Consider the following 27,285-nt stretch of genomic DNA (forward strand, 5'->3'; position numbering starts at 1 on the left):
TGTTATGGACACTGTCTCATGGCACATTCAATGCCCAGCGGCCTACACTGCTTTATGGGCGTTTACATTAGGAGGCTATGCTGGAGTTGCCAACTTTTTGGAGTATCCTACAGTAGCCGCCATTTTCTATTTAGTGCATTTCGGGTGATTATCTTGACTAAAAATGCAATCTGCAGATTAGTCCATACTTCTTCGCTTCTGCGAAGATGACATTTCAAGATATTACCATGATATAGGCTTTGTGGTCCATATTCCCATCGAAAATGTGCAAGTCATCCATTCCATTCATACAGCCCCATACCCGGAGTGATCCTCCTCCGTGTTTTACTGTATGAATTAGATTCTTTTCGTCCACTTTATAGATTTGCTTCTTCCATATTTTTATTTAAACCTTTTGTGCACACCAAAACCTTATTAAAATCAGTTTACTCTGCCTTCTGTGTGTCACACATTCTATCTCAGAAACGGTTACTTTTATTGATAGGAAATTTGGTAAGCAGGTGGCACCTGTAAAACCATTGCATGGAGAGAGTAACGTAGTTCCACGTTTAGGGAGGGGTCCCCATCCATGCAAAAGGCAATGTAAATATTATTTTCAACGGGTATAGTCATGTGGGGGTATCAACTGAAAAGCCTCGATTTTCCGATTTCCGAAGGCTGGCATTAGCTTTGGAAATGATTACAAAGGGGAGGATTGCAGCAGTCCGAAACGAGTTATTTCAAGGACCCGTTCTCAGAAACTACTCAATTCAAATATCTGAAAAGAAATACGATAGTCAACGCGCACTGTATCTAGGCCTCAAGATACTCTCCATACCAATAAGTGTTGAAATAAAGTTAATTATAGTATATTGCCATATTTATTAAAGTATATTCTCTAGAAATTTAGGAAATCTCTCCTGGATTAAATTAAGCTGCTCATATAAAGCTTCTTTCTTCTTTGTACAGTTGAAGTGTCCCTGATTTATATTCGACTTGTTCAGAAGCGGGATAGCGATAGAGCAATTTGCAATAAAGCGGGGGATGACTCTTCTCACGGTGTTTTTCCATGAGTAACCGCGCACTGTGCATTGGATCAGAATGATGAAATAAAGAGGTTGTCAGGAATGGAATAATGGTATCGAAAAATGTGGTAAAAATTACGGAATTGATCGCCCTGTGAGTCGGGGCATAAAGATACAGTCGAATTCTTCGTGTCTGTTGTAAGAGGTACCTAAAATTGATAGAACTTTGTGGCCTAAAAACTTTGATTGACATTTTGAAACTTTGTTGCTACCGAAACATCAATAATGCCTTGCATAGGGACTGACCTCACGGTAGTGGAAATGAATGCTTTCTATGCAGTTTACGCGGGGCTTCCTAACTTTGTGGTCGTAAAGGCTGATCTGAATGTGAAGGTAGTATCTGAGCAATCAGAGCTGCGGAGAGCTGCGGCTTCCTAAGTTCAACATCGACCACTTGAATAACTGTCTTTTGGCAGTGGGAGAGTTAGCTTACTGGTTCGACGGCTGATCAAGCTGCCATCAAAAATGCTCTTTCCTCGGGCGGTAGACAAGTCGTCGGTCATGTTTCGAAGGGGCATCGCAATATCTGGCTGGCCACGGAATCGGGTTGGGGGTTGAAAGCTCGACTGACCGCTGCGAGTGATGTGAGCGTGACGCGCTCGAACTCCAATTTTGATCGAAATCCCGAGAAGTTATGCGCAGTGTACGTCATTGCAAGAGAGAATTTGCTATTGCCTTGGTAAGGAAAGCCAAAATTGTCGTAGATCAGAGTGATTTTGGAACTACATAACTCATCAAGAAATAGCTTGAATGTAGTAGCTAATTTTTCGATGGTCATGTTTAGGACGTCAATGGTCAACTTCTCCCCCAAGATGATAAACAACTGAAGCGTGACCACATTGCCTCCTACAGTGTACTACTGCAGTGTTCTGTTACAGTCTTGAATGGAGTGCTCTAACACACTTCAAGGCCCTGATCCAATGTGGATTGTTGCGTTAACGATTATTATTAATGAAATAAATCGCGCCTAACGGACTTCTCCTCAGAAACAGAGGAAGAAGCAATATGAAAGCTTTGTAATGCTAGCACATAATGCACTGCTAGCAACGTAGAAAAAGTATTTGTTCTATTTAAATAAGTCGGGATACGGAAAGCTGGGCCCTTCGTGTACAAAGATTTTGTGTTCATCTCATGAGAGAAACTCTCTATACGTCGTATATAGCTAAAAATGCAAAATATTCCTTTATTAATCACTAAACTCCAGAACTGCAAATATACATACATAACAAGGACATCGATATTGTGCTCATCCTAAATAAAGAAACATTGGCCCTCCAAATTTATGCAACACATCTTCATGCATTTCCAATTTACTCCGGGCATAAAAGCATACATATGTGTACTCAAAGTATTAGGTTGTTGCAAATGAAATGGCCGTTTTGGTAGTAAAATTTGAAACGACTACAAAGCTTATAAAAATTTATTTATTTAATCAAAATAGGTGCCAGTCGATTCAAAACACTTCTCCCAGGGAGATTCAAGAGCATTTATCCCAGTTTTGTAGAAGTCCAACTGTCGGATGTTGATAAATTCGTCGAAGGCAATTTCGAGAGCCTCTTCGTTCCTAAATTGCTTTTTCCGTGAAAAAATGATCCAAATGCTTAAAAAAGTGGTAGTTGGTTGGCGAAAGGTCCGATGAATATGGTGGATAAGGCAGAGTCTCATACTGTAATTCGTTCAACTTTTGAACCGTTGTTCTGGATACATGGGGTCGTGCATTATCGTTAAGGAGTATCACACCATTTTTGTTGACTAACCTCGGCCGTTGAATACTCAATTTTTGGTGCCTTTCCTCGAGTTGGGCACAGTACTTCTGTGCATTTATCGTTTCGCCAGGTGCTAAAAAAGAATAGTGGATAACTCCAGCTGTAGACTACCAAATAGTTCCCATTACCTTCTTCGGATGGAGGCTCGGCTTCGGCATATGCTTTGGTGGCTCATCAGCATCTAGCCATTGTGCTGATTGGCGAAGATTGTCGTATAATATCCGCCTTTTATCACATGTCACATTTCTGTGCAAAAAGGGATCGGTTCTCTTGCGGGTGAGTAGAGAACTGGAAATTTCCATTCGAAACGCCATGTTTTGCTCCGTAAGGGCATGTGGAACCTATTTGTCGAGCTTTTTCACGTTTCTAAGTTGTTGCAAGTGCCGGGAAACTGTCGAATAGTGTACGCCTAGTTCCTCTGCAATCTCTCTCACAGACTGATGTGTGTCAGATTCAACTAGCAAACGCAGGTCGTCGTAGTCAATCGATGGTCCCGGATGTCCACGTAGCTCACTTTCCTGACCGGAATATTTCGAACCACCGCCGTATGGTTCGTTCGCTTTCCGTATCAGGTCTAAATGCACTGTTAATGTTCCTGGTTGCCTCCGCTGCTTATGCATATATTATGTGAAAATACCCACTTTGACGTAATATTGACATTCATAGTCTTGAATTTGCAGAGAAGCGACAGTTTTGATCTAATATAGCTTTGTTAGTAATAGCGTAATTTTCACCAAATTTGGCAGGATCATGCTCTATGCAGTAGCCTGCTGTTGCAAAATTTCGTGATTCTAGGGTGAAATTAATGGAGTTTTTCTGTCAATTACTAAAAATTATAGCCATATACTCTTATTAGCTTTATTTGAAAAGGTATCGGTATGGAGGGGAGCCTAGGCACCATATAGTGGCAGCCCCCTGATTTTTTTTAGGTTTTTTGGTTTTGTAGTTTCTGAGAATGGGTTGGTTAAAGAAATGATCACTTTCAACCCCCCTCACTCCCCACTTTTTCAACAAATGTCAAAACTAACCAGCTTCTAGTACTAACCGAGACCTTTAATTTGATACCCCACATGGCTACATTTGATGAAAAAAAATTTACACCCCTCTTTTGAATGTATGGGGACCCCCCTTAAATTCGACGTAAAAGGATGTAACTCACTATATGCATGAGTATTCACAGTTCCCACCTTTCTGCCAAATTTGGTGTCAATCGCTACAACCATTTCCGAGAAAAATGCATGTGACGGACAAACAGACAGACAGACAGTAAACCGATTTTTAATAAGGTTTTGTGTTTACAGAAAACTTTAAAGAGCTAAAAATTTATAAAAGCACCAGTGCTTTTCATCCAGTGACGGTGATAAAATGGCTGCGTCCTATGAGGGTAGAGTCGATTTTCGTTTTACTTCTCCCATTATGAAATGAGTGTCATTACTCTCGAGGCATAAGTTCGACCCCAGATTTAAGTTTTCATATTTTAGGTTTTCCGGAGAGCAATAATACTATGCTGGAAGAGGTGGGTCAGCGCCAGCATCCAACCTTGCTTATGTACTGCTAAATATTATTATTACTAACAGGCCTGGAACCTGGTGGGAGTATATCCTTGCTATATTCTGTATTCTTTCCTTCACTTGCCTGCTAAGGTCCACGTCCACGTCGGAAATTAGAATCTGGAAACCTAGTGATGTGTTATTGAATTAGAGCGTCATAATGACCCGGAGCTAGGCGTGTTTTAGTGCCGGACGAAACTGTATTCCTACAGCGCATGAGACCAGATGTACTCGGCATAGATAAACGTGTACGTATATTGAAAGGAATTCTTAAGGCACCCCGGCTTAGTAAAAGATGGATTGCTATGTATTGCATCTTCTAAATGAAACCTTGTAATAAACCAGCTTACCTGTTAGTTCATTTTATAAATTAAGTAATGACTCTGGCCATCATAGCCTTCTTCAATCTCCAGCCACATGATTGCCGCCTCTTATTATTAGTATTTTTTTTCTTTTTCCTTCCCTTTTTCTCGTTTTGAATTCTCTGCCCTATATCCAGAAAATGCGGCAGGTTCCTCCAGTTTCTTGCAATACTCTCTTCTTGCTTTTAAGGTCCCAATTTCAGCCACTAACGTTGCACCTTCAGATCATATCCAACTATCGTGCGATTATAAATGAATTTTTCTAAGTGCAATAATTGCACAATGTTCTACGATGCGACAATGCCGAAGATAATGTTAGTCAGTCTGAGGAAATCCTGCCGTCGAATAAATTATTACATCGCACACCCATATAAAATATAAATAAGAGCCATGAAAGAATCTTTTAGCTATTCAATTATTTATTTGCGTATTGTCAAAAGGTATAGTTTTGTGTCCTTCGATAGAAGCTGTAGCATCCAAACTTAGTATTTTCCATCACCTTTAAGACTCATCACAGCAGCAAAAAGGGCGAAGAAAAATCCGGCCAACCCTGTGGAACCGGCAAGCAGTAGTAGACCACCGAGAAGGACTGGGATCAGAGTCAGGAACTTCAGCTTGTACGCTATGAGTAGGGGCAGCAGGAACTTCTTAAATTTTTTTTTTACTTTCACGTCTCGCAGTCCACGGGGATACTCCGAAATTGAATTTTCTGGTTCATTATCTGGAAAAGAAATTAAAAGAGTGTTCAGACAATATTTTCGTACTAATCTCTTTGGTTATATATCAGTTTTCTCTTTATATTTTGTAGAAGTCAATTTCGCACACGAACAAGCTTATCGAACAAAGAAAACGGGAAGCGAAGACAGGGCCTGGACTTTTGCCAATGAAAACGGAAGTGTTGATCGCTATTGCCTAACTATGAGTATACGTAGTCCAACGTTTTATTAGTTTAAATATTCAAAAATGCAAAAGCTTTGTTGGTTGTGGTCTCTACTAGTCGCTTTGGATCTGTTTAAGACATTGGCGCAGCAAAACAAAAGCCAAAGAATCTGCGGCTTCTGCGCAAGCATACTCTTGCTCACAGTGAACTGAGCTCCTGATTCCGGCAAGCAGCATGAGTTCCATCAGATGCCATGATTTGGTTCCGTAACCCATTCATTGAAGTTCATTCGCATCCAGTGTAATTCGTCACCACTAAAGACACGAAGGAAAGAGTTTAGAGTCCGATGGTATCCTCTTCGATATCCACTTTTCCTCCACACTATTACTCACAATTATTTGAAAGTTAGAGTGCTTTAAAACACAAATAAATGCATTGATTTGTTACTCATACTTGAACTTAGATCTCCAGCAATTGCTATCTATTTTGACTAGGTTTTATCCGATTCGGCCAGCGAGTGGTTGGCTTTCTTCTCCAGTTCTTGGGCTGCACCGCTCGCATTTTATCTTTAAGATGCACGTAATTGATTTAACTACGGAAGAGATGCTGAACAGTTCGTTTTGTAAATAATTTACGAGTATTCGGGTGTGGAGCCCATCTGGACAATCTAATAAATGTGGAAATGTAACTGATAGAAAGTTTTATTTTTGGGTGTCGTTTTTTGCTGAGATTGATTCCAACAAAGTTTTTAGGTTAATCGAATTCAGAAAAACAGATCTAATTTGTATTTCGACTGTCATAACTGATTGCAATCGTTGGAATCGAAATTTGTTTCAACTTGTAAATCACTAGGTTTCGATAAACTTAATATCCAGAAGGCAAAAAAAACGGAGAGGTCAAGGTAGTTACATGCTTGGCAGAAAATGAGTTTCAGGAAAAATTCCAGTGCTTGTATCTGCACCTAATCCATAATGTATTCATATGGGATTATAATCCACAAATTCACCGGTGTGGGAAAAGCGGTTTTGATGAAAGGCTGTGCAAAATTAGGTTAATTATTTAGGAAAGCTGTTAGAATTCGAACTGATTCACGGCAGGGAAGGTTTAGATGAAAATTCTCCCGATTGATGAAGTCGGCTTAATTAATGTAAACAAGGATGATTGAAACGGGTTGCAAAGATACAATTAAATAAAATATTCGCTTTCAGCGGATCATAATTTTACTACCTATGCCTGAAACCACATTGCACCCCCCCCCCCTTACAATAGCTGCTTGTAAGGTTCAAACATTTTTTTCAGGAAGTTAGGCAAGAATCATTTGGAAGCAGTTGGCAAAGAGATTAAAATGAAAGAAAAGTCTTTTGATCTAAATAAAATAAAACATGATAACGGAGCATAGATTCACTTTGTATGGCAGCAATATATCGGCTATGACTCCCTTCAGACACTATCTTGTCAATGATGTAGTTCGCTACCACGGCACGACTATCAGCAAGCAAGTTGCGTCCGAGGCGCGGATTTTATGACCCTCATGAGAATTATGTCTCCCACAAAGAAATCTGTGAAGGCAACCTCAGTTCTTTAATGGAAACCTTGTGCTTAGTAAAAATTCAGACAGAAAAGAAATTTCGCACTTCTCATAATAAGAAAAAATTAATGGAATGCAAAATATTGCATGAGCTGACAAGAAAATGGAGAAGAAATATACGGCAGAAAGAGAAGGATCGCGAACTCAGTCCTACAGTCAGAACCCCTCCCCGACCCTCACAAGGAAAAGCAGAAGAAATGGCAGGTGGTAATGTGGGCACACAAAATGGGTCTAATGTCGATATCTGGTATGAGTTATACACTCAAAATCTTCCCTGGTTGTCGTAAGAGGTGAATTACAGAGCACGGCAGCTTTCTTGACCTGGGAGTCGGTTTCTGACAGACTTCTAACTGCAAGATTCCGATTCAAGTTAAGGAGCTTCAAAATTGTGCAGTGCTATTCAACAATTGAGACTTCCGATGCAGTGGAGAAATGTGCTTTCTATGAGCAATTAAACGCAGTTCGAGAAAAGCTTGTTAAAAGACATTGTGATCGTGATGCGTGGTTTGAATGTAGACGTGTGCTCTGACAACACCTGGTTCGGACATATGATGGGAAAACTTGGTCTCGACGACCATAACGATAATGATGGTAGGTTTATGAATTTCAACATCTTCAATTGCCTCGACATCGGTCGCACATTGTCTGGACACAGAACTTACCATAACGTTACTTAGGTATCAGCTGACCGACACCGTTAATAAGCTAGTTTAGTTTAATGGGGGAACCGCAGTCCCAACCACTCGGGTCTTTGTTAGGAATACTACAATCCCCGTAAATCACCTTTTCAATGGATTCCCGCCTACAGTATTCGCAGGCTTTTGAGAATGTGAGAACATTTTGAAGAGCCAGACAATGTGCAGATACTTCTTGGAAGAAAACGTTACCGGAGTGTCTTCGTCTGAGATTTTAGCAGGCTCTCCTCCCCCTCTTCACATTGGCTGCATATAGCCGGAACAACCACTCCAATTCATTCCATATGGTAGTTTAAGGAGCAGTGTCCCGTTAAAAGCTTCACTTGGGATTTTATTTCCCACTTCCTAAGGGACAACAATAATGTCGCTGCAGCGGCTCAGGTTCTTTCACAAGGATTTTCGCCTGCCGGCAAACCTTTCTCCAGTCGGCTGCGTGAATCCTTGCTAATTCACTGTTGCAAGCAGACTTGACGGCGCATGGCCGGATGCCAAAAGATGGTTCATGTCAATCCAGCCCCTTGGCGAGACAGTTTGTTAGTTTTCTCATTTACAGCGATGTTTGAGTGCCCTGCCCCACCCACGATAGGAATAGTTCGTTCATTCGGCCAAGTTTCAGCAGCATCTGATGAAAACTCCACACCAACTGTCATGATATGTTGTTGCTGTTTAGTGCTAATAGTGCTGCCCGACTGTCGGAACCGACTCAAAAGGTACGGCATCTCCAATTTTATTTCAAACATTATTCTGCTGCCAAGGAAATGGCATATATATTCGCCTGGAATATGGTCCTACTTTTTTGAGGGGTCGGCCAGATTACCCGCGAACACCCCTGCGCCAATAAAGATTTGTAAGTCTGTAACCTGAAAAGACTTACGGCGATTTATCGACAATTTTTCTTTTTTGCTGGTTATGACAGAGTAGCTCTTTTGAAAGACGAATCAGAATACCATATGATGAGCCATCCAATAAATCTCTTGCGATGAAAGTTCCCAGGTCTTATATAGGGCAATCCTACAGCACCAGAGCAATCTGCAGGATTTCCGATCTTCCTGGATATGGTCCACGTTAGCTTGGAGCCGAAATGTATTTCTAAATACTTGACTGTTTCCACCAGCTAGATTTCCGTCCGTGCTAAGGTGGGTAGCCTACAGCGGTCCCACTTAATGTGGGAGGGGTGATATACTGTGTTCACAAACTTACCGATAATTATTACGGCTAGATTGTCCGCAAATGCTTGCGCAAAGACCTTTTGGTTCTCCATGAGCCATTGTAAGGTGTTTATTACCAGACAACCCTTAAAACATTGTCAATAGACTTCTCTCCGACAAATATGTGGATCTTTCTCCATTTTAGTATGTGAACCATTAACTGATTAACAGCGGATCGATTCCATACAGCCTGGCCTCGTCACAAATTGCAAATGATACATAATTGAAGGCACCTTCGATATCCATGAATGCGCCTAAGGCATATTCTTTTTCGGATATCGCCATTTTAATTTTACAGTGAGCTCGTGAGTCCTGTCTCCGTGGATTTCCCTTTCTGGAACTCGTGTTGCTTATAATGAAGTAGTCGCTTAGCCCTGTGAATCCCTTGTGAGTCGATCTACTGGTTTTTCTAGTTCTTTCAGCAAAAAGGGCGTTAGACTGATCGGTCGGAAGCTTTTTGCCCATGTAGGTTCCTTTTGATGGTTTGGGAATAAATACCACCTTCATATCACGTTAATTGAAATATAAGCGTGTGTCTGGCATGTACATTACATATTCAGAAAATGTCGGCTCAGGACATCCATTCCGTCTATTATTAGCACAGGAATGATGGCATCCGTATCTGCAGACTTGTATCTATGGAAGCAGTTAAATGCCCATTTTACTCGCTCCAATGATACTACTTTGCAAATTCATGTAAACATAAATAACCCAGTTTCTGGCTAGAGACCTGAAAATAAAGGAGTTGGCCAAGCTGGACGCTCTTAGAAAATTGAAAGGAACTTTTATGAACTTAAAAGTTAAGTCAGTATAGTGGGAGAATATGCGATGGAAGTAGGAAAAAGAGAATTGACGGTTTCGGCAAAATTTTCAGCATGAAAATGTTGCAAGGGGAATAATAATTGAAACAACGACAGTCAACAGAGAATAGGTGGGAGCTGCTAAACTGTCTTTTGGGAACTTCAAAGTTTCTGGCAAGATTGACATCCGTCCAGTGAAGCTAAGGAAAACTGATGTGAATATTTTTTTAGAATTCCTTATTTCCAGCTACGTGCGTACGTGTTTGTAGAAGGTTATATTAATCCTCATACCAAAGTTTGGAGTGGACGACCCTTCAGACCCAAAAAATTTCAGACAAATCAAGGAGCCTTACAGAAAGAAGTATTGCAGGTATTCAGACTACCACAATTCACTAGCTGGGCATATGTTCAGAGTAAAAATTCTACGAAATGGTAAGTGGCCATCTTCTAATAACAGAAAAGAACTTTTGGTGAGTGGGCCGCGCCTACAAACACATGATACCGATGATTTTTGCTGGTGCTGATATAGTCCAGTTACAGCGAATAGAAGTCCACCCACTAACGGAAATCCCGCAGTACATAAACAAATCTGGGATATTCGGTTAGACGAGGACTTTGGGTACAATGAGTCACTGCGGCCTAAATGCTCAGAGGCAACGCTTCTATCTCACCTCGCACGCACGCATCGCGATGGATAATTTAAATGAAGTACTTTGCTCATCGCCAGCAGTTACTATATGTATACATAAATTATAAACCAGCCCGAAAATTATATCGCAATGGGTATCGAAGTGACTGATAAATGATTAAAAAATTGCATATTCAGCTATCAATCTACAATTAGTCTGCCACATTAGTATATATTATTCGCAAACTTAATCATTTACTATTGTTGCGATCCACGAATCATGGTGAGCATGCAAGGGGTGAGGTCTTAAAACAAGGCGACAACAATTAGTGTTGCATCAGCGGTGACCCAGTCCTCTTGCACTCTTCCTTGCCAGCAGCTTTCGGCAAGACTGAGGTATTACCCAATGGATTTAACCACATATTCAAATCTATGGGATCTACACTTCAACGAATGGGAACGGAAATTGACGAATCTACGTCAAAAAAAGGATCAAGGGTAACTAGTACCCAGGCACAGTAATTCTTTAAGGACGCGGTGTGACTTACCCTTAACAGAACTAGTACTCCAAAGGAGGAGATCAAAATAAATTTTTCGAATGGGAGACATAAATATGTAACTTACTATATAATGCCAGCCGCCTTGCGAGGTCACAGAAGCAACACTTAATGCTTGAACTTAAGTATTTCTCAGGCAATCGGAGGAAAGCTCTTATACTGAATAGAGAAGTTTTTAGGGAAGAAGAATAAATCTAGTCAACTATTGCAAGTCATTAATTGGTGCCAATAGAAAGAAAAGAAGAAGTAGAGAAATGCACTTCAAGCCATCAGAGTGCTTGAAGTGCATAAGTCATCAGAGATCGAATTCTACCGTCACTTTCCCGGCGTAATACCGGGCAAAGCTTCAAAGAAGAATCACATTAGAACCATTTCAGTTATCATAAAGCATAAATAGAAATTAAATTAGGCAGGCGTCAGTAAACCACCAGAAATTTGGAATCGAATGAAAGTAACAATGCAAGTAGTTCGATCAAAAACTAGGAGCTCAGGTGGCTCTGAACTTCATTAGAATCCTAAAGCACCTAGTGGCGCAATTCTGAAACTTCAAGGCCAACCCCATTAAACATGCATAATCAGTTTGTAAGCGGATACGAAGGTAATAAACCATACTCTGCAAAAGCTCCTACACTGTACGCCATATTCATTTGCAGGGAACCCAAAGATCAAGCTTGGAACAGCAATATTACAGCTGAACTGCAGAAGACAGAAAGGCCCCGGATGGTAAACTTTAAGGAAAAACACACCATGCAATACCATGAAAATTGACACCAGGGAATGGCCCGGTCCCCAACCAAGGACGCAGCACTTGCTGCGCGATCAAAAATTTACTACTTGAAAATAAAAATAAATAATAAATAAATAAAAAAATAAATAAAATACGGTCTCATTATCGTATCATCCCCCGTCAATACAAACGATATTCGAGCTGGCATAAGAAAAGGCGTGTATCGGTTGGCTCTTATATCGACTACGTGAACAAATGTAACTTAAAGGATGAAATGTTCCTGCTTAGAGAAGCGGTAATGACAGATATAATGAGCGCCTTCATACTAACTCAACTTCCTGATCCTATAAGGGACATGTGGTGTGCCCCAATGTCACAGCCATTCATTGGTATTGCCTTAAAGGAGCCTTGATGTGGCTTCAAGAGCGAATAGCTGCTCGACCTCTAGAGCTGTACCTCTGGCTTCCGAAGAATCGTAGGAATACACAGGTCGTAGGTCTTTTTCCGAATACGCAGAGGAGTTCAAAATCTGCACTTCTGCTCGAACGCTTAGGTTCAATGAAACAAAATGTTCGCTTTGAAGTCTAAGTTTATCTGAGCATTTTGTTCTATTCCTTACAACTTATTTGCTTACCTAATCTAATTTCTTATCACCATTTTTACATAAGAGTTTTTCTCACATAGACTTTTGTTCAAATTCCACATTTAGTAATTCGGGTAATTATCTTATTTCAACGAGCTTTCTGTGGTGTAATTTTTCCTCACGAGTTGCAATATTCTGTGCTTGCAATAACCTCTAAGTAAGTTATTCGAATAAGTGAAATTTTATATGCAGTCTGTCTGCAGATGATTTCTAAGTTCTAGCCTAGGCTATTCAAGTTTATAAGTATTTTTGTTATATGTTTATTATAATTTTGATAACAAGTAATTTGCTATTTAATCTGGGAATCACCTTATGTACAGGTTTGTGAACTGTGCTTCAAAGTTTTGTGTAAGAATAATTTTAAGTTTCGTTTTGTACACTTATTTTACGTCTAGTAGACTTCATAAATTTAAACAAAAAAAATATTTGCGGATAAATTCCCTTTACCCCGCATCGACGACATACTGGACCATTTGGGCGTCAGGTTTTCACCAAATTCCACTTGATCCACAATCAAGGAAATATACTGCATTTTCAACAAATAATGATCACTATCAACATACTCGTTTACCATTTGGTTTCAACATAAACCCAAACAGTTTCCTACAAATGATAACAATAGCTATGATATGTCCAGCACCAGAAGTAGGTTCCCTCTGTGGAGACAATATAATCGTAATTGGCTGTTCCAAGAACTACTATTTGATAAACCTGAGGGCAGTATTCGAACGGTTGAGATATCGAAATCTCAAACTTAAACTGGAAAAATGTAAAATATTTCTTTCTGAGTATCAGCTGAAGGTGTAAAACCAGGTAGCTCAAAATTCGTCTTAATATAAAACTACCCACAACCTAAAAACGCAGACGAAATGAAGCAATTCGTCGCGTTCTGTAACTACTATTGCCGTCGTTTCGTACCCTATTTTGCAAAAATTAGGCAATGTTTAAATCAATTATAATACTTCGAAAAAATACAAAATTACTGAAATTACTGAAAATGATCATAAGGTTTACGAAATATTAAAATCATATCTACTTTCGTCAATTATACTTAAATGTCTAGATTATAAAATGCAATTCATCGTATCAACTTCCGGAGCAATACTAGTGCAGAATTATAACGGAATGCATCTTCCTATCGCATTTGCGAGCAAAGCTTTCGTGAAGGCGAAAAAAATAAATCAACTATCGAAAAGGAATTAATCGCGATTCAATGGGCAATAATACACACCCCATTTATACGGAAAAAAATTCATCGTCAAAACTGACCACAGGCCCCTAGTTTACTTATTCAGTATAAAAAACTCATCGTCTAAATCAACCCGAATATGACTTTATTTAAAAGAATTCAACTTTACCGTGAAATATGTAAAAGGTAAACAAAACTTGGGACCAGTCGCTTTTTCTAGAATACAGCTCGACAGCTAATTATTAAAATGATTAGCGTGTCACAGGTAAAAACTCGAGCCAGCCACAAACAAAATACAAGTCGGGAAAATGGAAGCCTGACGTTTCAGGTGTAAAAGGTTTTGTGTTTCCCTATGCGAAAAGCATAACGCAGCGTTGACTCGAGATTTTTAAATTGCTCAGTGCTGTTATCTTCAATAAACTGTCCAGAACTGAGGGATCTAAATATCTCGGGTCCATGTTATCAGCCAGGAACTGCGTTTTGAAATTGCTTCACGCATTAATGCGACATGGATGAAGTGGCATTCCATAACTGGTGTTCTTTGTGATCGACGTATCAGCGAACATCTAAAATCTAAAATTTACCGCAATATCGTCCATCTGCCGCTCTCTAAAGTTTTGAGTGTTGGCCGACTATAAAAGACAATGAAAGGCGCCTTGCGGTAATGGAGACGAAGTTGTTTCATTGCAATGGTGGCTTAACCCGTTTTGATCACATCCGAAATGAGGATATCCGCGATCGTTATGGGGTCGCACCGATCGTCCAAAAAACTGCGTGTGTGAGGTGTTTTCGATGGTAGGTCACGTAATTCGCGCTAACGGGAATTCACTTCCCAATATTCGTCTGAACATCGAAGTAAACGGTAAGCAACCAAAAGGCCGGCCGGAACAACTGTTTCTTGATACGCTGGATGGAGGTTTAAAAGCCCTGCGATTACATTCAGATCAGGCGTTTGATAAAATAAAATGACGAAACCGTTCATGACGAGCCGACCCCGCTTGTGAATGGGACAAAGGCTGAAGAAAAACAAGAAGATGTGAAGAGCGACGAGTGCATGACAGCTCCGTGTCATGTAGTTAAAAATTCCATTTCCCTCTATTTTTTAGAAAGCGATTTAAATAAATCATTTGATGGATGTATTTATAATGGTCAACCTTATACGTTTCACACCCTGAGTTTAATATTATTAGCAAATGCGAAGAATTTAACCTACAGCAGATATAAACAAGTCGGGAAACCGGAAGCTAGATGCTTCAGGTATGAAAGGTTCTGCGTATTCCTTTTATAAAGAAATTTGGGTGTGCATTTGTCCCTTTAGTATGTAGCACATAAAATATGCATATATTATGTGAAAATATCCACTTTCAAATGATATTGACATTCATAGTCTTAAATTTGCAGAGGAGCGACAGTTTTCACCTAGTATAACTTTGTTAGTAATAGTGAGATTTTCACCAAATTTAGCAAGATTATGCTCTATGCTGTAGTCTATATTGCTGCAAATTTTGTGATTCTAGGGTGAACTTAAGGGGGGTTTTCCTGTCAATTACTAAAAATTATAGTAATGTACTATTATTAACTTTATTTGAAAAGGTATCGGTATGGAGGGTATTTCGGAGCCTAGGCACTATATAGTGGCAGCCCCCTGATCTTTTTCAGATGTTTCGGTAGGGTAGTTTCTGAGAATGGGTTCGTTAAAAAATGGTCACTTTCAACCCCCCGCACTCCCCACGTTTTCAACAAATGTCAAAACTAAGAACGGCTTCGACAAGTACTAACGGTGACCTTTAATTTGATACCCCACATGACTATATTTGATGGAAAAAAAATTTACACCCCCCTTTTGCATGTATGGGGACCCCCCCTTAAATGGGGTGTAACCCACTATATGCGTGAGCGTTCACAGTTCCTACCTTTCTACCAAATCGCTAAAACCATATCCGTGCCAATCGCTAAAACCATATCCGAGAAAAATGCGTGTGACGGACCGACGGACAGACAGACAGACAGACAGACGAACAGACAGACAGTAAACCGATTTTAATAAGGTTTTGTGTTTACACAAAACCTTAAAAAGGGCTTGGGAGGAGTAGATTTTTCACAAATGCGAATTTTAACATTTCATTCGAATGTCAATTATTCTCATTAATTATGACGTCAGCATGTTATTTGATTTGCTATAACTTTGATACTAATGGTCGGATGTTCATGAAACTTGGCATGTGTATGCAAGAGACTGTCTTCTGTGTCGAGTACTCCTGGGATGAATTTAAAGGGAGTTTTCCAGTCAATTTCTAAAAGTCGGTAATATACTATTAGTAAGTTTATTTGAGAAGTTATCGGAATGGGACATATTTTGCGGCCTAATTTCATCTAAGCGCACCATCCTGATTTTTTCGGATTTTTAGGTTGGGTAGTTTCCGAAAATGAGTCCTGTCTCACTTTAAGTGCTTACATTTTGACTCCTCACTGGCATACTTTGCAATTTACGACAAAACTAATACCAGTTACGGAAAGTTCAAATTGAGACCTTTCATGTGGTACCCTACACAAATATATCCAGTGAAAAAATTGTTTGAATCCTCCCTTTGCACGTATGGAGAGCCCCCTTTTAAACTCCACCTAAATTTATACCATTCGTTGTATGCGTGGGATTTCATGGTTGCCATCTCCCCATCAAATTTCGTTCGGTTCGTTTTAGCCGTTTTGGAGAAAATTGCGTGTGACAGACAGACAGACAGACATTGAATCGATTTTAATACGGTTTTGTTTTACACAAAACCTTAATAACAACAACTAGGGCAGACTTACCCTAATACTTCAAAACATCAGCCTGATCAACGGCATGTTTTGGATACTTTATCACCTTCAGAGGTAGCTCATTTACCTGAATTACACTTTACCATTAACAAACATAAAAATGAAAGTTATAAAACACAATAAAGTATAATAGTAATGGAGCAATTCATGAACATAAATATATACCAATCTATTGAACTGGTACTAGAGCAGGTATTCAAGGAATTGGATATAAATCTAGTCAATTATTTGAATTATTAAATTACACTACATTAAAAATGTTAGCTTACAAAATACTGAAATATTATATATTGAAATACAAATATATAAACCTCAATTACTAATATCGGAACCCGAAAAAATCGAGCAAATATTATTAACAAATTTTCATTCGAAATCCAACGGAGGATAACTTGGACAAAATAAACTATACAAAAAATTGAATGAAACATGCAAATGGACAAATATGAGAAAAACTATCAGCGATTTGGTAAGAAACTGTGAACTTTCAACAAAAAGCAAACAACAGCAAAAAATTATTGCCCTAATGGAAATAACAACACCAGCGAAAGTTATCATCTCCATAGACAGAGTCAATCCTTATACCAAAACCATTAACGGAAACAGGAACGCAGCAACAATGCAATGCGACTTAGCCAAATATGTGATTGCAGCCCCAATAAAGGACGCGGAGACTAACACTGTTGCAAAGGCAATAGTGGATCACTTTATATTAATATATGGACCAATGAAAAAAATTGGAACTGATCTGGGTACTGAATGCAAAAACCAAATTCTAGCAGAAATCTGGAAAATTTTGCGAATAGAGCAAATATTCGGAACGCACCCAGAAACAATAGGATCTTTAGAGAGAAATTACAAATGTCCCAATGAATACCGTCCATGTGTCGATCGTAAACGAAAATAGAGACGATTGGGATACTTGGATTCAATACTATACTTTCTGCTATAATACAACACCACACTCTGCACATGGTTACACACCATTTGAACTAATGTTCTTGGAAAAAGTGTATTAACCTCCTGAACTTAAACAAACCAACCCTGAACCTGATTTTTATTGTAAAGTAATTAAATATCGGTTACATATAAGTTCACTTTATATGATGATGAGATTATACACGTCTTAGGCCTCAGTAAATTTACCAGAAATGTGAAAATTTGACCTTCTATAACTTTGTAGATAATAGTCAGATTGCCTTTAAAATTGTCAGAATTATGTCCTATATATGTCCTATATACTGCCATGTTGCATTCCTAGGATGAACTTAAGGGGGGTTTCTGGTAAATTTCTAAAACATGGTAATATACTATTATTAACTTTATTTGTGCGGATATCTAAACGGGATGTATTTTGCGGCGTAGATATCATATAGATACATCACTGTGATTTTTAACAGATTTTTCGGTTGGATAGGTTCTGAAAACGAGATCTGTTTCCCTTTCTGGCACACACATTTTAAGCAATATTTTCCCTATGTTTCATCCAAAATCAAAAATGAGACCAGTTTCGGAAAGTACTATTCGGGCTCTTGTGATACCTCACCTGACCATATTCTGTGAAAACAATGTACACCCCCTTTTCGCATGTATGCAGAGCCCCCCTTCAAACTAAACACCAAATGGGGCCACTTGCTGCATGGGGGGGGGGCAGGTAGACCACATTTTCTCATCAATTTTCGTGACAATTGGTTCAACCGTTTCCGAGTACATCGGGTGTAACAGACAGACAGCTAGGCAGACGGGCAGACAGCCATTGAATCGATTTTAAGGGGGTCATCCCGTGTGTCGGATCCACGGAATCGAATTTTTTTCGGCATCAATTGTATCTGGATATAATGTAGAATATAAGAGCAAAGTGATTTTTTGATATACGGAGTCGTTCGGAAATTATAGTGTCAAACAAGTAATAAGTCACATGCAACATTTATGTCGACCTCGTAATAAAGCGCGTATTTATCGGTCCGACTAACGTTCGAATGTCTTCACTAAAAGGGCAAAAATTGAAGTCAAGGCTGTACATGTGTTTCTTGAAAAAATCTAAGGTTTATGGACTAGATATAGCACACTAATGATCAGTTAAGATTTTATGGCTAAAAATCTCACTTTTTAAATGCGTCTCTCTCGAAACCGCATATTGAAAATCTGTTGCCGTCACAGCCAAAAATCTATCCAACGAAATTCTGCACTTTAAAATGCCGTTTACTTTTTCTTTAAGATGATCGCAGCGTCCTGTAACGTGGCGGCAGAAAAACACCTCTTTTTGCAGATGGGTGTATAAATTGCTCTGTATTTCAATAACGAACCATGCGATCAGGCTGGGAACATTAATTCGCATGCTCATGATATTTGTGAATATATGGTGAAAAATTCGTATTTGCATCTTTATCCAGTTCTTCACAACAAATTTCCAAAAAAGCGAAAAAAACACAGCATTCACACGGGATAACCCCCTTAATAAGATTTTGTTTCAGACAAAACCTTAAAAATAGCAAAGAGCAAATTGCAAACTGCATTAATCTAAATATCGGGGATCAAGTATTATTGCCAGTGGAAAATAGAAAAGACTAGATTGTCTATATAAAATCTGTAGCCTACAAACACTAAGTTAATAAATAATTGCACCTTATTAGCATGTAATATTCTACTTTACATATAAACCAGGGCTACGGATCGTTACTTAGTACCACAGTAAGAATGACGATCTTGGACCGAAAACTGCCACAAATGAGGTTTGCGAACCTAAGCTCCAACCATTGTACGACCGCATAGGATTTGCTTCCAAATGCATTTCTAAGGTCAAAGTGGCGTAGCAGTACCATGTAAGTGATACGAAAATCCAAATATGTAGGTCACTGAGAAATCAAGCAGAGAAACAATATAGATTTTTGGTAAAGTATCGTTCCAGAAAAGACGGTTTTTAAGAATTAAAACTAACTATTTACGGCTCTTGTGCCTTCCCGATGGATCAGTGCTAATAGTTCCGGGCCTTAGCTAATAATGGTCGGGATGAGCATTGATATAACAGTCGCAAATAGTCACAAACATGGCATCCTTCATATTCGAAAAGTATACAAGCGCGGTCACCAGTGAGATGAATGATAAATTAAAACATCCAAAGAAGAAAATTGGTGGAAATTGCACAGAGGAGAAACTTGATTATGAGGCGCTCATGGAAACGCTTCGATGAGGCACTATTTCTCGAGGACCGATTACAGAAAAAATAACCATGTGGCCTACAATCATTTTCGAATCACCACAAATTGATTATTCTCTATTCTAGAAAAAAACGTCAAAGGATAAGCGTCCTACAAGTCAATGCTATGAAAGTCTTGCAAAGCTAGGCGAGCAACATGAGACGGAGAATATTCCAAACATGTGTATATCCAAACAGGCTTTTCGGAAATGGTGGAAAAAATAAAATCTTGTTTTGTTATCACTATCAAATAAACATCGCAGAAAGTCGAACTTATATCACCCTATTGGCGTAGTAAATGCACTGAGTAAGGTGCTGTAGCGACTTTTTGGTATCGCGTTATAGACATTTATCCGAGTGCACCAGCTTTTCTAGTGCAAGGTGTTGTCGAAAGCATACTAGATTAGTTCGTGTGACCCATAGTATAACGCCTTTCCTAGATCCAAAAACACAAAGTTAACAGAACGGCGCTTCTCACGGGGTTTGTCCATAGATAACCGCATAGCGTACATTGCGTCAATAGTTCCGCAGTTGTTGGCGAACCCGAATTGATTCGCAGTTATCTCAACGATGTCGCCAATACGGTTTTCAAGAATGATTCTTGACGCAACATTGGCACCAATACGTTCTTTAGTTTAAGTAAATCTGTGCCTGTACACGTAACAATGGGGCGCTCATCAGTAAGAAGAGAGGAGTCCCCTGAATTAGCGTTCGCCCTCTACCGAACTCGATTCAGATGAAACGAAATTGTGAAAAGCTCTCTGGCCGAACAGTAGACACTGAACTGAAATCAAACTGCCGAGGTTTAAGATGCCGTATATACAAATATGGCCAAAAGCGATACGAGTTGCATGCTATGTGGTCCACAGCCCCATCATCAGCAGTAACGGATGCCAAAGATAATCAAGAAGTTTCAGTGTAATTTGGATATGAGGTTGATAACAGACAATCTCAATCATGGTGGAATGAGGTACGATCTATATCCGCAGACTATCCATAAAAATTTTTCCAAGCGCAACGCATCAGCGCATCGCCACGGACTGTATATTCTTGTCCTGGAAGATAGCATATGCAATATCGGAAGAACTGATGAAACAAGTACCTGCCGGGTAGCCTGCCGGATGCCATCCAAAGGAGCCAAAGAAATTCTTTTGAGGAAATATAAATGCCCGAGATACGTCTCGCAGGGCCGTAGCAAAAATGCTGCAATTGCCCTTGGTTTTCATAGTCAAACACATGGAAAATGCGGTAAACGTTTGTAACAAATACAGTAAAAAATGTCCTAGCTAGAAGGGTTAGTTTGCTTTTCTTGTGATAGAAAAGACACTGACAAACTGGCGGAATCGGAGTAAAATAAATAAGGTTTATTTCTTGAAATCTACGAAATCTTGTAAGGTCCTTAGGCCACTATTATATGAGGCAAGACTGGTTATTGCAAGCATAATTCCTATCGATGGAGAAAATAATTTCAACACGCGGGAAGTGACTATTTTTATTGTTCAAAAGCTTCAAAGTTAGGGCAAACCCTCTTTATGGCACGATTGAAAAAAACAAATCGAACACTTCAGGTTTACTAAAATGTTAGAAACAGAAACTATTAGTTGGGCCACATAATGAGAAGAATCGGCATATCCATTCTTGCTGGCGATGAAATCAAATATCTCAAAGCAATCGGGCAGTGAATCGTAATATAATAACGGGGAAACTGGAAGCGGGATGCTTCAGGTATGAAAGGCTTTGTGTATTTCTTTTATAAAGCCATTTGAGTGTGCCTTGGTCCCATTAGTGCCTAGGGCGTAATATATGCATATATGGTAGTATGTGAAAATATCCAATTTCGCACGATATTGACATTCAAACTCTTGAATTTGCAAACAAGTGAAAACTTTGACCTATTCTAACTTTGTTAGTAATAATGTGATTTCCACCAAACTCAGTAGGATCATACTATGTTACAATCTATATTGCTGCTCGTGGTGCGAGGATGAACTTAGAAAGGGGATTTGCAGCTAATTACAAAAAAACTAGTAATATAAAATTGATAAAATATACATTTCGGGAGCAACTTACCCCCTTCATCAGTATAAAGCTAGCTAGGTGGGATGACTCGCAGAGGGTCGCTGGACCCAAACTTTGATTCCCCGAACTTAGAAAAGCCTTTGCGGGAAGTAGCGCTTTGTGGCGGTTCCGCAGGGAAGGAAGGAGGTATTTTAGTGGATGAGAATCCCACACACTGCTGCAACTTGGTGCGACAGTGTTTTTTTAAGATTTGCACCTCTATCCATTAAAAAAAGGACAGACACACATTTAGAATTACAATTCCCGTTTATAATTTTCAAGTAATGTGGATTAAAAGATGAAAAAGTTTGGGGGAAACTCAGTTCCTTAAGTCTGCGTTATTTTGCGAATCTAAGCTTGAGCTAACCGTTCACTGGTTGTTTTTGTCGCAATTGGCAATAAATAAAGTACTAGCTCGCAATTTTAATCTATAAATAGCAGACTGATTTCATTTGCTGAATATTCTTTACTTAATCGATGCTTTGTTGATGATAGTAGGACCGAAAGTCCTTTGAAGGACTGAAAAAGATTTGCTATTTGATCATGACTGCAACATATCGATCGAAATTGAGAAGCATTATGATAGTAAAGTGCGACTCTAAAAGCGAAACTTCCAATTCAAACCACCCCTCACTGCAACACATTGTGCTCAGCACGAATTCGAGAGCCAATTTTCAAATTCACCTAATAAACATGAAATTCAGTTCGACTTCGTACACACAATCACTTAATAGTCGTGCATTTCCTTCTTTGTTTCATACAGAGTTCCCAAACTGGAACACGAATCACTTTTAAGATTGGGTATTTGTTTAGGAATGATGCAGGACCTGTACTATCACTCTTCGAACCAGTAGATCACTCCAAACTTTCCCTCTCTTTAATTGGAGGGATCAGTTTAAGACGAACGAAGAAATCGTAATGGGAAATAAATATCTAGATTCTCCAGGAAACCACTAGGACATTTCTTTCTAATCGAGTCCTTTTTATTATATAGGAGTTTGACTGAAATAATAGCAGGTTGCTTATAATTTTTATTCCCTGAAGAGTTAGTCTTGTTGCGAATATTCGATTAGATTCCCGTTCTCACGTAGTTTGGAAAAGGCATCCCTTATAATGGTGAACATTTGCAACTGTATAACTTCCTAAGTTAAAAAAAAAATCGTTTTTAAGCCTTGAATAATCCAGATTAGCAGTGCTACCAAAACATTAAAGCAAACAGTACTTCTTTTGGCGAACCGAGTATCGAAAGCGAAAGAGAGTATCTTTCTATGAAATGAGGGATGTTAGTCACTTTGGTATTTACCTTCTAACAGAGTGTTTTTGGCTGCAATCACAAAATTTCTCAGCTTTTGTAGTAACAAAACTGACTGGCTAAAATTGGTCGCCGGCTCATCCTTTTTGGGCGACTCCACTTGCTGATCAAACTGAACTCCAACAGATCGCCCCGGTGTATATCTTGAGTCGTCCATAACAGTTTGTGTCATGCTTTTGAAAAGAAAATATGGTACACCGGTATTCCATTTCGTGCTAAGTTGATTGTGAATACCATTTGCTTCAGTTGGATACAGCATCGAGGATTGGAAATATGAGGCACCGAAACAATCACGGCTTTGAAACAGGATCCCGAACACACATAAGACACTAATTTTCACTCTAATCATTTCGCCTGATTTCACCCTAAACTTAAATTTAAAATGCGGGAAATCCTAATCTAATTTCTTTCGGCACGAATTCCAAAAACGAACTGGTAATGATAAGCCAACAGACAGGTGCTTATAAAGACTTCAATAAATTTACTAGACTAGTATCCAAGAAAATACTAGAGTAGACGTAATTATAATATTGGTTTTATATCCGTAAAAGGGACGGCGTTTCCATTAAACCAAATATTGAACATGCAAATCACAAAAGATTCGAAATGGGTAGGGTTGCCGTCGCTTCATTTCGGGTTTTCGCTTGGGAGAATACTTAGATTGATATTTTAGAAGCAGGAGTCATTTTTTGGGACTTTTAGAAACTATCAAAAATTCTTCGGACCCCGTGAAGGCTGCCGTAAGGTGTCACAGGGTATAAGTCTCAACTGAATTTTATGCTTTTGAAAAACATTTGCTGTCCAGGTGCCTGGTGCTGATAGTAAACTGGCAGCTCTTATCCATTAGATAGATAAACATAAGTAACAGACCCACGTCTCATAGAGCACGGACTATAAAGTCGCGTACACAGAAAGTGCATCATTAACCTGTCCACAGTTTAATTCCATATCAAGTGAGAAGCGTAATGATACATCTTAGCCATTCATTATACCTGGCTGATGAGCAACATTGTTTTCTTTTCTTCAGCCAGCTAAATTGTCTTAAATCTTCCGATAATCTCAGCCTTGAACGGGTTCTTCCCATTTGCGTGCTGCGGGAACCCTTGGCTGATTACGCCAACGTGAAACTTGGAAGCTGAAGATCTCATTTTTGTTTGTGGAGACCATAAAACTTATCCCTAATGTACCATGTAACGATAATCAACTAACGAAAATTTACAACAAATAAAAAAGTAAAGCATTTATGAATTTACTGGAACGTGAAGAAACATTCAGTCTTCTGAAAGTAGACGTAGGTCTAAAGTAGGTCTTCCGTTGTACTGCAGTCAAAATGTGTCCGCGATTCAAATTCGTTAGTTTTCTTATCGCATTACTGTTTCTTGGCTGATCTTCTCCTATTGACCGGACTGATTCCAAGAGCTTATTTATGCGTACAATCAAAACTCGCGAGAAGATACTCGAATAATCTAAATAAGTTACTTTCGGCTGTAGATCCATGAGTACCCCTATTGGCGTTAATTTCCGGTTGCAATTTATGTAAACTGCAGTTTAGACAAAGAACATTTCCACAGTGTGCATCATGGCTCAGAATGTGGTTCAATGTGGTTGATTTACTTCCTATATTTTAGACCTGTATTATTGCACAGCCGGGGCTCTGATTTCAACTTTACAATGAATATTCGTTTGCAAGAGGAACGAATTGAACTTGTGTATCTATTTCTGCGTATCATTAAGTTTGCCTAGAGCCGCAGCCATAGTTGTTTTACAGAAATAAAAATACCGATGGATTTCCGAATAAGCAAGGCGCTGTATCTAAGACTCATCCGAAAGAGGGTATAGAAAGACAATTTCACAGCAAATGCAATTAGTGAACCACAATGCAGTCCTTATTCTCGCAGAAGGGAGAAAGTTAAAACTACAGTCGAGTCGTTAAACTACCCAACTACATACTATTCTCTGAATACTTTAAACCACAGAATCATTGGACAATGCACAGTTACTAAAAGAAACAAATGTAACGACGGCGAAAACATTTTCTCTCGGGCCTAGTTATCTTTTGCATTGTTACAATCAATGTTACAATGGCCAAGGTGAACAAAGAGAAACTGTTGGAATACCTTCAATATCTTATTGTTCAGTAACATTCTTGAAAGATATACGTATGTAGTACTTCGTTCCATAATCTGCTGTGCCCTGCTATCTTCCACAAGAAGTGGCAAAGGTCAATGAGTATCTAGTTTGCTCAATTTTCTACCGCGGTACGGGAGTTTTCTTAATTACATATTAACGTGGGATCATTTGAGAAAATCTGCAATTAGAATGTCTTTCAATTTCTTTTAATCAATCTGGTCAAGAGGATGGGTACAGAACTACTTTACTTTCACAACCGACAAGCAGAGCGAAGAATTTAAATTGAACAACTATGCAGAAAAGTAATTAGAAGTGCAATTAGTAAGAAGCATACACATTTATATTTAGTCCTGGAAATTTCTACAATGGGTAAACAACGAAAGGGTTTTTCCTACCAAGGTAGAATAGCGAAAAAAACATTATTCCCTGCCTGTGAAATTCGTCACAGGGATGGGTACTGTTTCGCCTTTTACGTTTTTGTATAAAATAAAACCTTATTCAAATATTGTCTTTCTGCCTTTTTCGATGATTCGAAGGTCAACAAGTTCAGAATCTACCTCTGGCCCCTACTATGCGATTATGTAGATTCTTACTTATTAAAACCATATCATTCTCGTCCCGTTGATCTACTACCAAGCATTGCATCGTGGGACTGGATTTGTGGCTTGTCCTAGTTCTTTTAATGTTTTTTGCTGAGCTTTTCCTGGGTTAGTAGTTCATGAGTAGTTCCAATCTTCCATATCGCCATTGTCCCTAGTGTGAACTCTACAATATTTTCAGGTGCTAGCCGGTAGGCTAAATCGTCTGATCAAATAGATGTAGGTTCATTGCCTGTGAATTGCTTCAGCTCGTGATTTTATTCCCCGTGGCTTCGTCCAATCCATCTACAAATGTCTACGTGTGTGATTCGTCACCCCTGCGTAGGATTGCGCACTTGACTCTTCGATGGCATACATATCATCGTAGCGACGTCAGCCTTGATTGGCCAAAATATCTACCTAGAGTGAGACCATTGTTTTCTACAATAGCAACTTGTGCCCTATGGTGAGACATTTCGAGCGGAACGGTTTTTTTTTTACGCTGAAATAGACTCTATTAGCTACCAAAAGCTATGTGCGAATTTCGTCTCTATAGCTGCTTTTAATTGTGCCTTTCAACCCAAGTTTGGAAAAACTCAACAGTTTCAAAGTTATAGCTTCTCATATTCATTGTTTTCAGTTGCACCAGGCTATTCGATGTCGTTGTTGCCTCTTGGTGCTGACTTTGCTACTATGCACTTCGTCCTACTTCCATTAATGTACCGCAGGGCCGCACGGCCGCCCATCTCAGGTTGTTCTTCTTGTTTTCTCAAAATCGTCAACATAAGCCAGCAGCAAGGTAGGCTCGACAGGATATTATCCCTGGCATTTATACCAGCACCACTAATCACTTTGCCATGGCCAGGTTAAAAAGGATATTGGCAGGTGTTAAGATCGATCCTGCTGCTTTTAGCTGTATTTGTAATTAGATCAAGAGTAGTCAAGTTAGTGTTAATAATTCAGGACAGAAGATATAAAAAATAATGAGCGTAGTTGGGAAGTAGTCCTCTCATGGCCGTGCACAGCTTCACTCTGGCTATGCTATAATAAGCGGTCGGAAGTCAATGGAAAGTTGAGGCATATTCCAACAGTTTTTTCATCGGCCGCAGCAAAAAGAAAATTTAATCTATTGCTGATTTACTTGGAGTGAAGTATTTCCTAATAAAGAAATCGAGCGAACTGATAACTGGCTAATGAACTCCATTATCATATGACCCCATCGCCAGATGCATTTCTTCACCGTATGGGCACAATAGGCCGGTCGATCCAGTGCTAACCAAGATGCCTTCTGTCAATCACTTAACACAAAAGGCCTTTAATCGAGGACAATCTCGCCATTGCGTCTGATTTCAATGGCCATGTGGACAGAAAGGCAAACGGAAACAAGCGCTATTTTCTTGTGGCGGAGCGAACAAATTGCATGTCGCACTCGCGACATTGAAAAATAATTTTTTGACAGTGAAAATTATTTTTCAATCGGAGTGCGATTAGGGAAGCGGACGGTAGAATCTTTCCAATATAAAGAAAAGTAAAT

General features: G+C 39.2%; 1 protein-coding gene across 2 annotated transcripts; it reads right to left on the bottom strand.

Annotated features, from left to right (window-relative positions):
• Window positions 1-5,154: 5,154 nt before the first annotated feature.
• Window positions 5,155-23,521, bottom strand: LOC119652404. Of its 2 annotated transcripts, XM_038056511.1 has the most exons (3): window positions 23,278-23,521; window positions 23,035-23,216; window positions 5,155-5,463 (listed from the first exon to the last, which is right to left on the bottom strand). In XM_038056511.1, exons 2-3 carry the CDS (start codon window positions 23,213-23,215, stop codon window positions 5,225-5,227), a joined length of 420 nt encoding a protein of 139 aa, XP_037912439.1. In that variant the 5' UTR covers window position 23,216; window positions 23,278-23,521; the 3' UTR covers window positions 5,155-5,224. The 2 variants fall into 2 exon arrangements, with proteins under 2 accessions (XP_037912439.1, XP_037912438.1); XM_038056510.1 differs by having other exon boundaries at window positions 23,035-23,518.
• Between the last annotated feature and the right edge of the window lie 3,764 nt (window positions 23,522-27,285).

This window comes from Hermetia illucens, chromosome 3, assembly GCF_905115235.1.
Source record: "Hermetia illucens chromosome 3, iHerIll2.2.curated.20191125, whole genome shotgun sequence".
Lineage (NCBI taxonomy): Eukaryota > Metazoa > Arthropoda > Insecta > Diptera > Stratiomyidae > Hermetia > Hermetia illucens.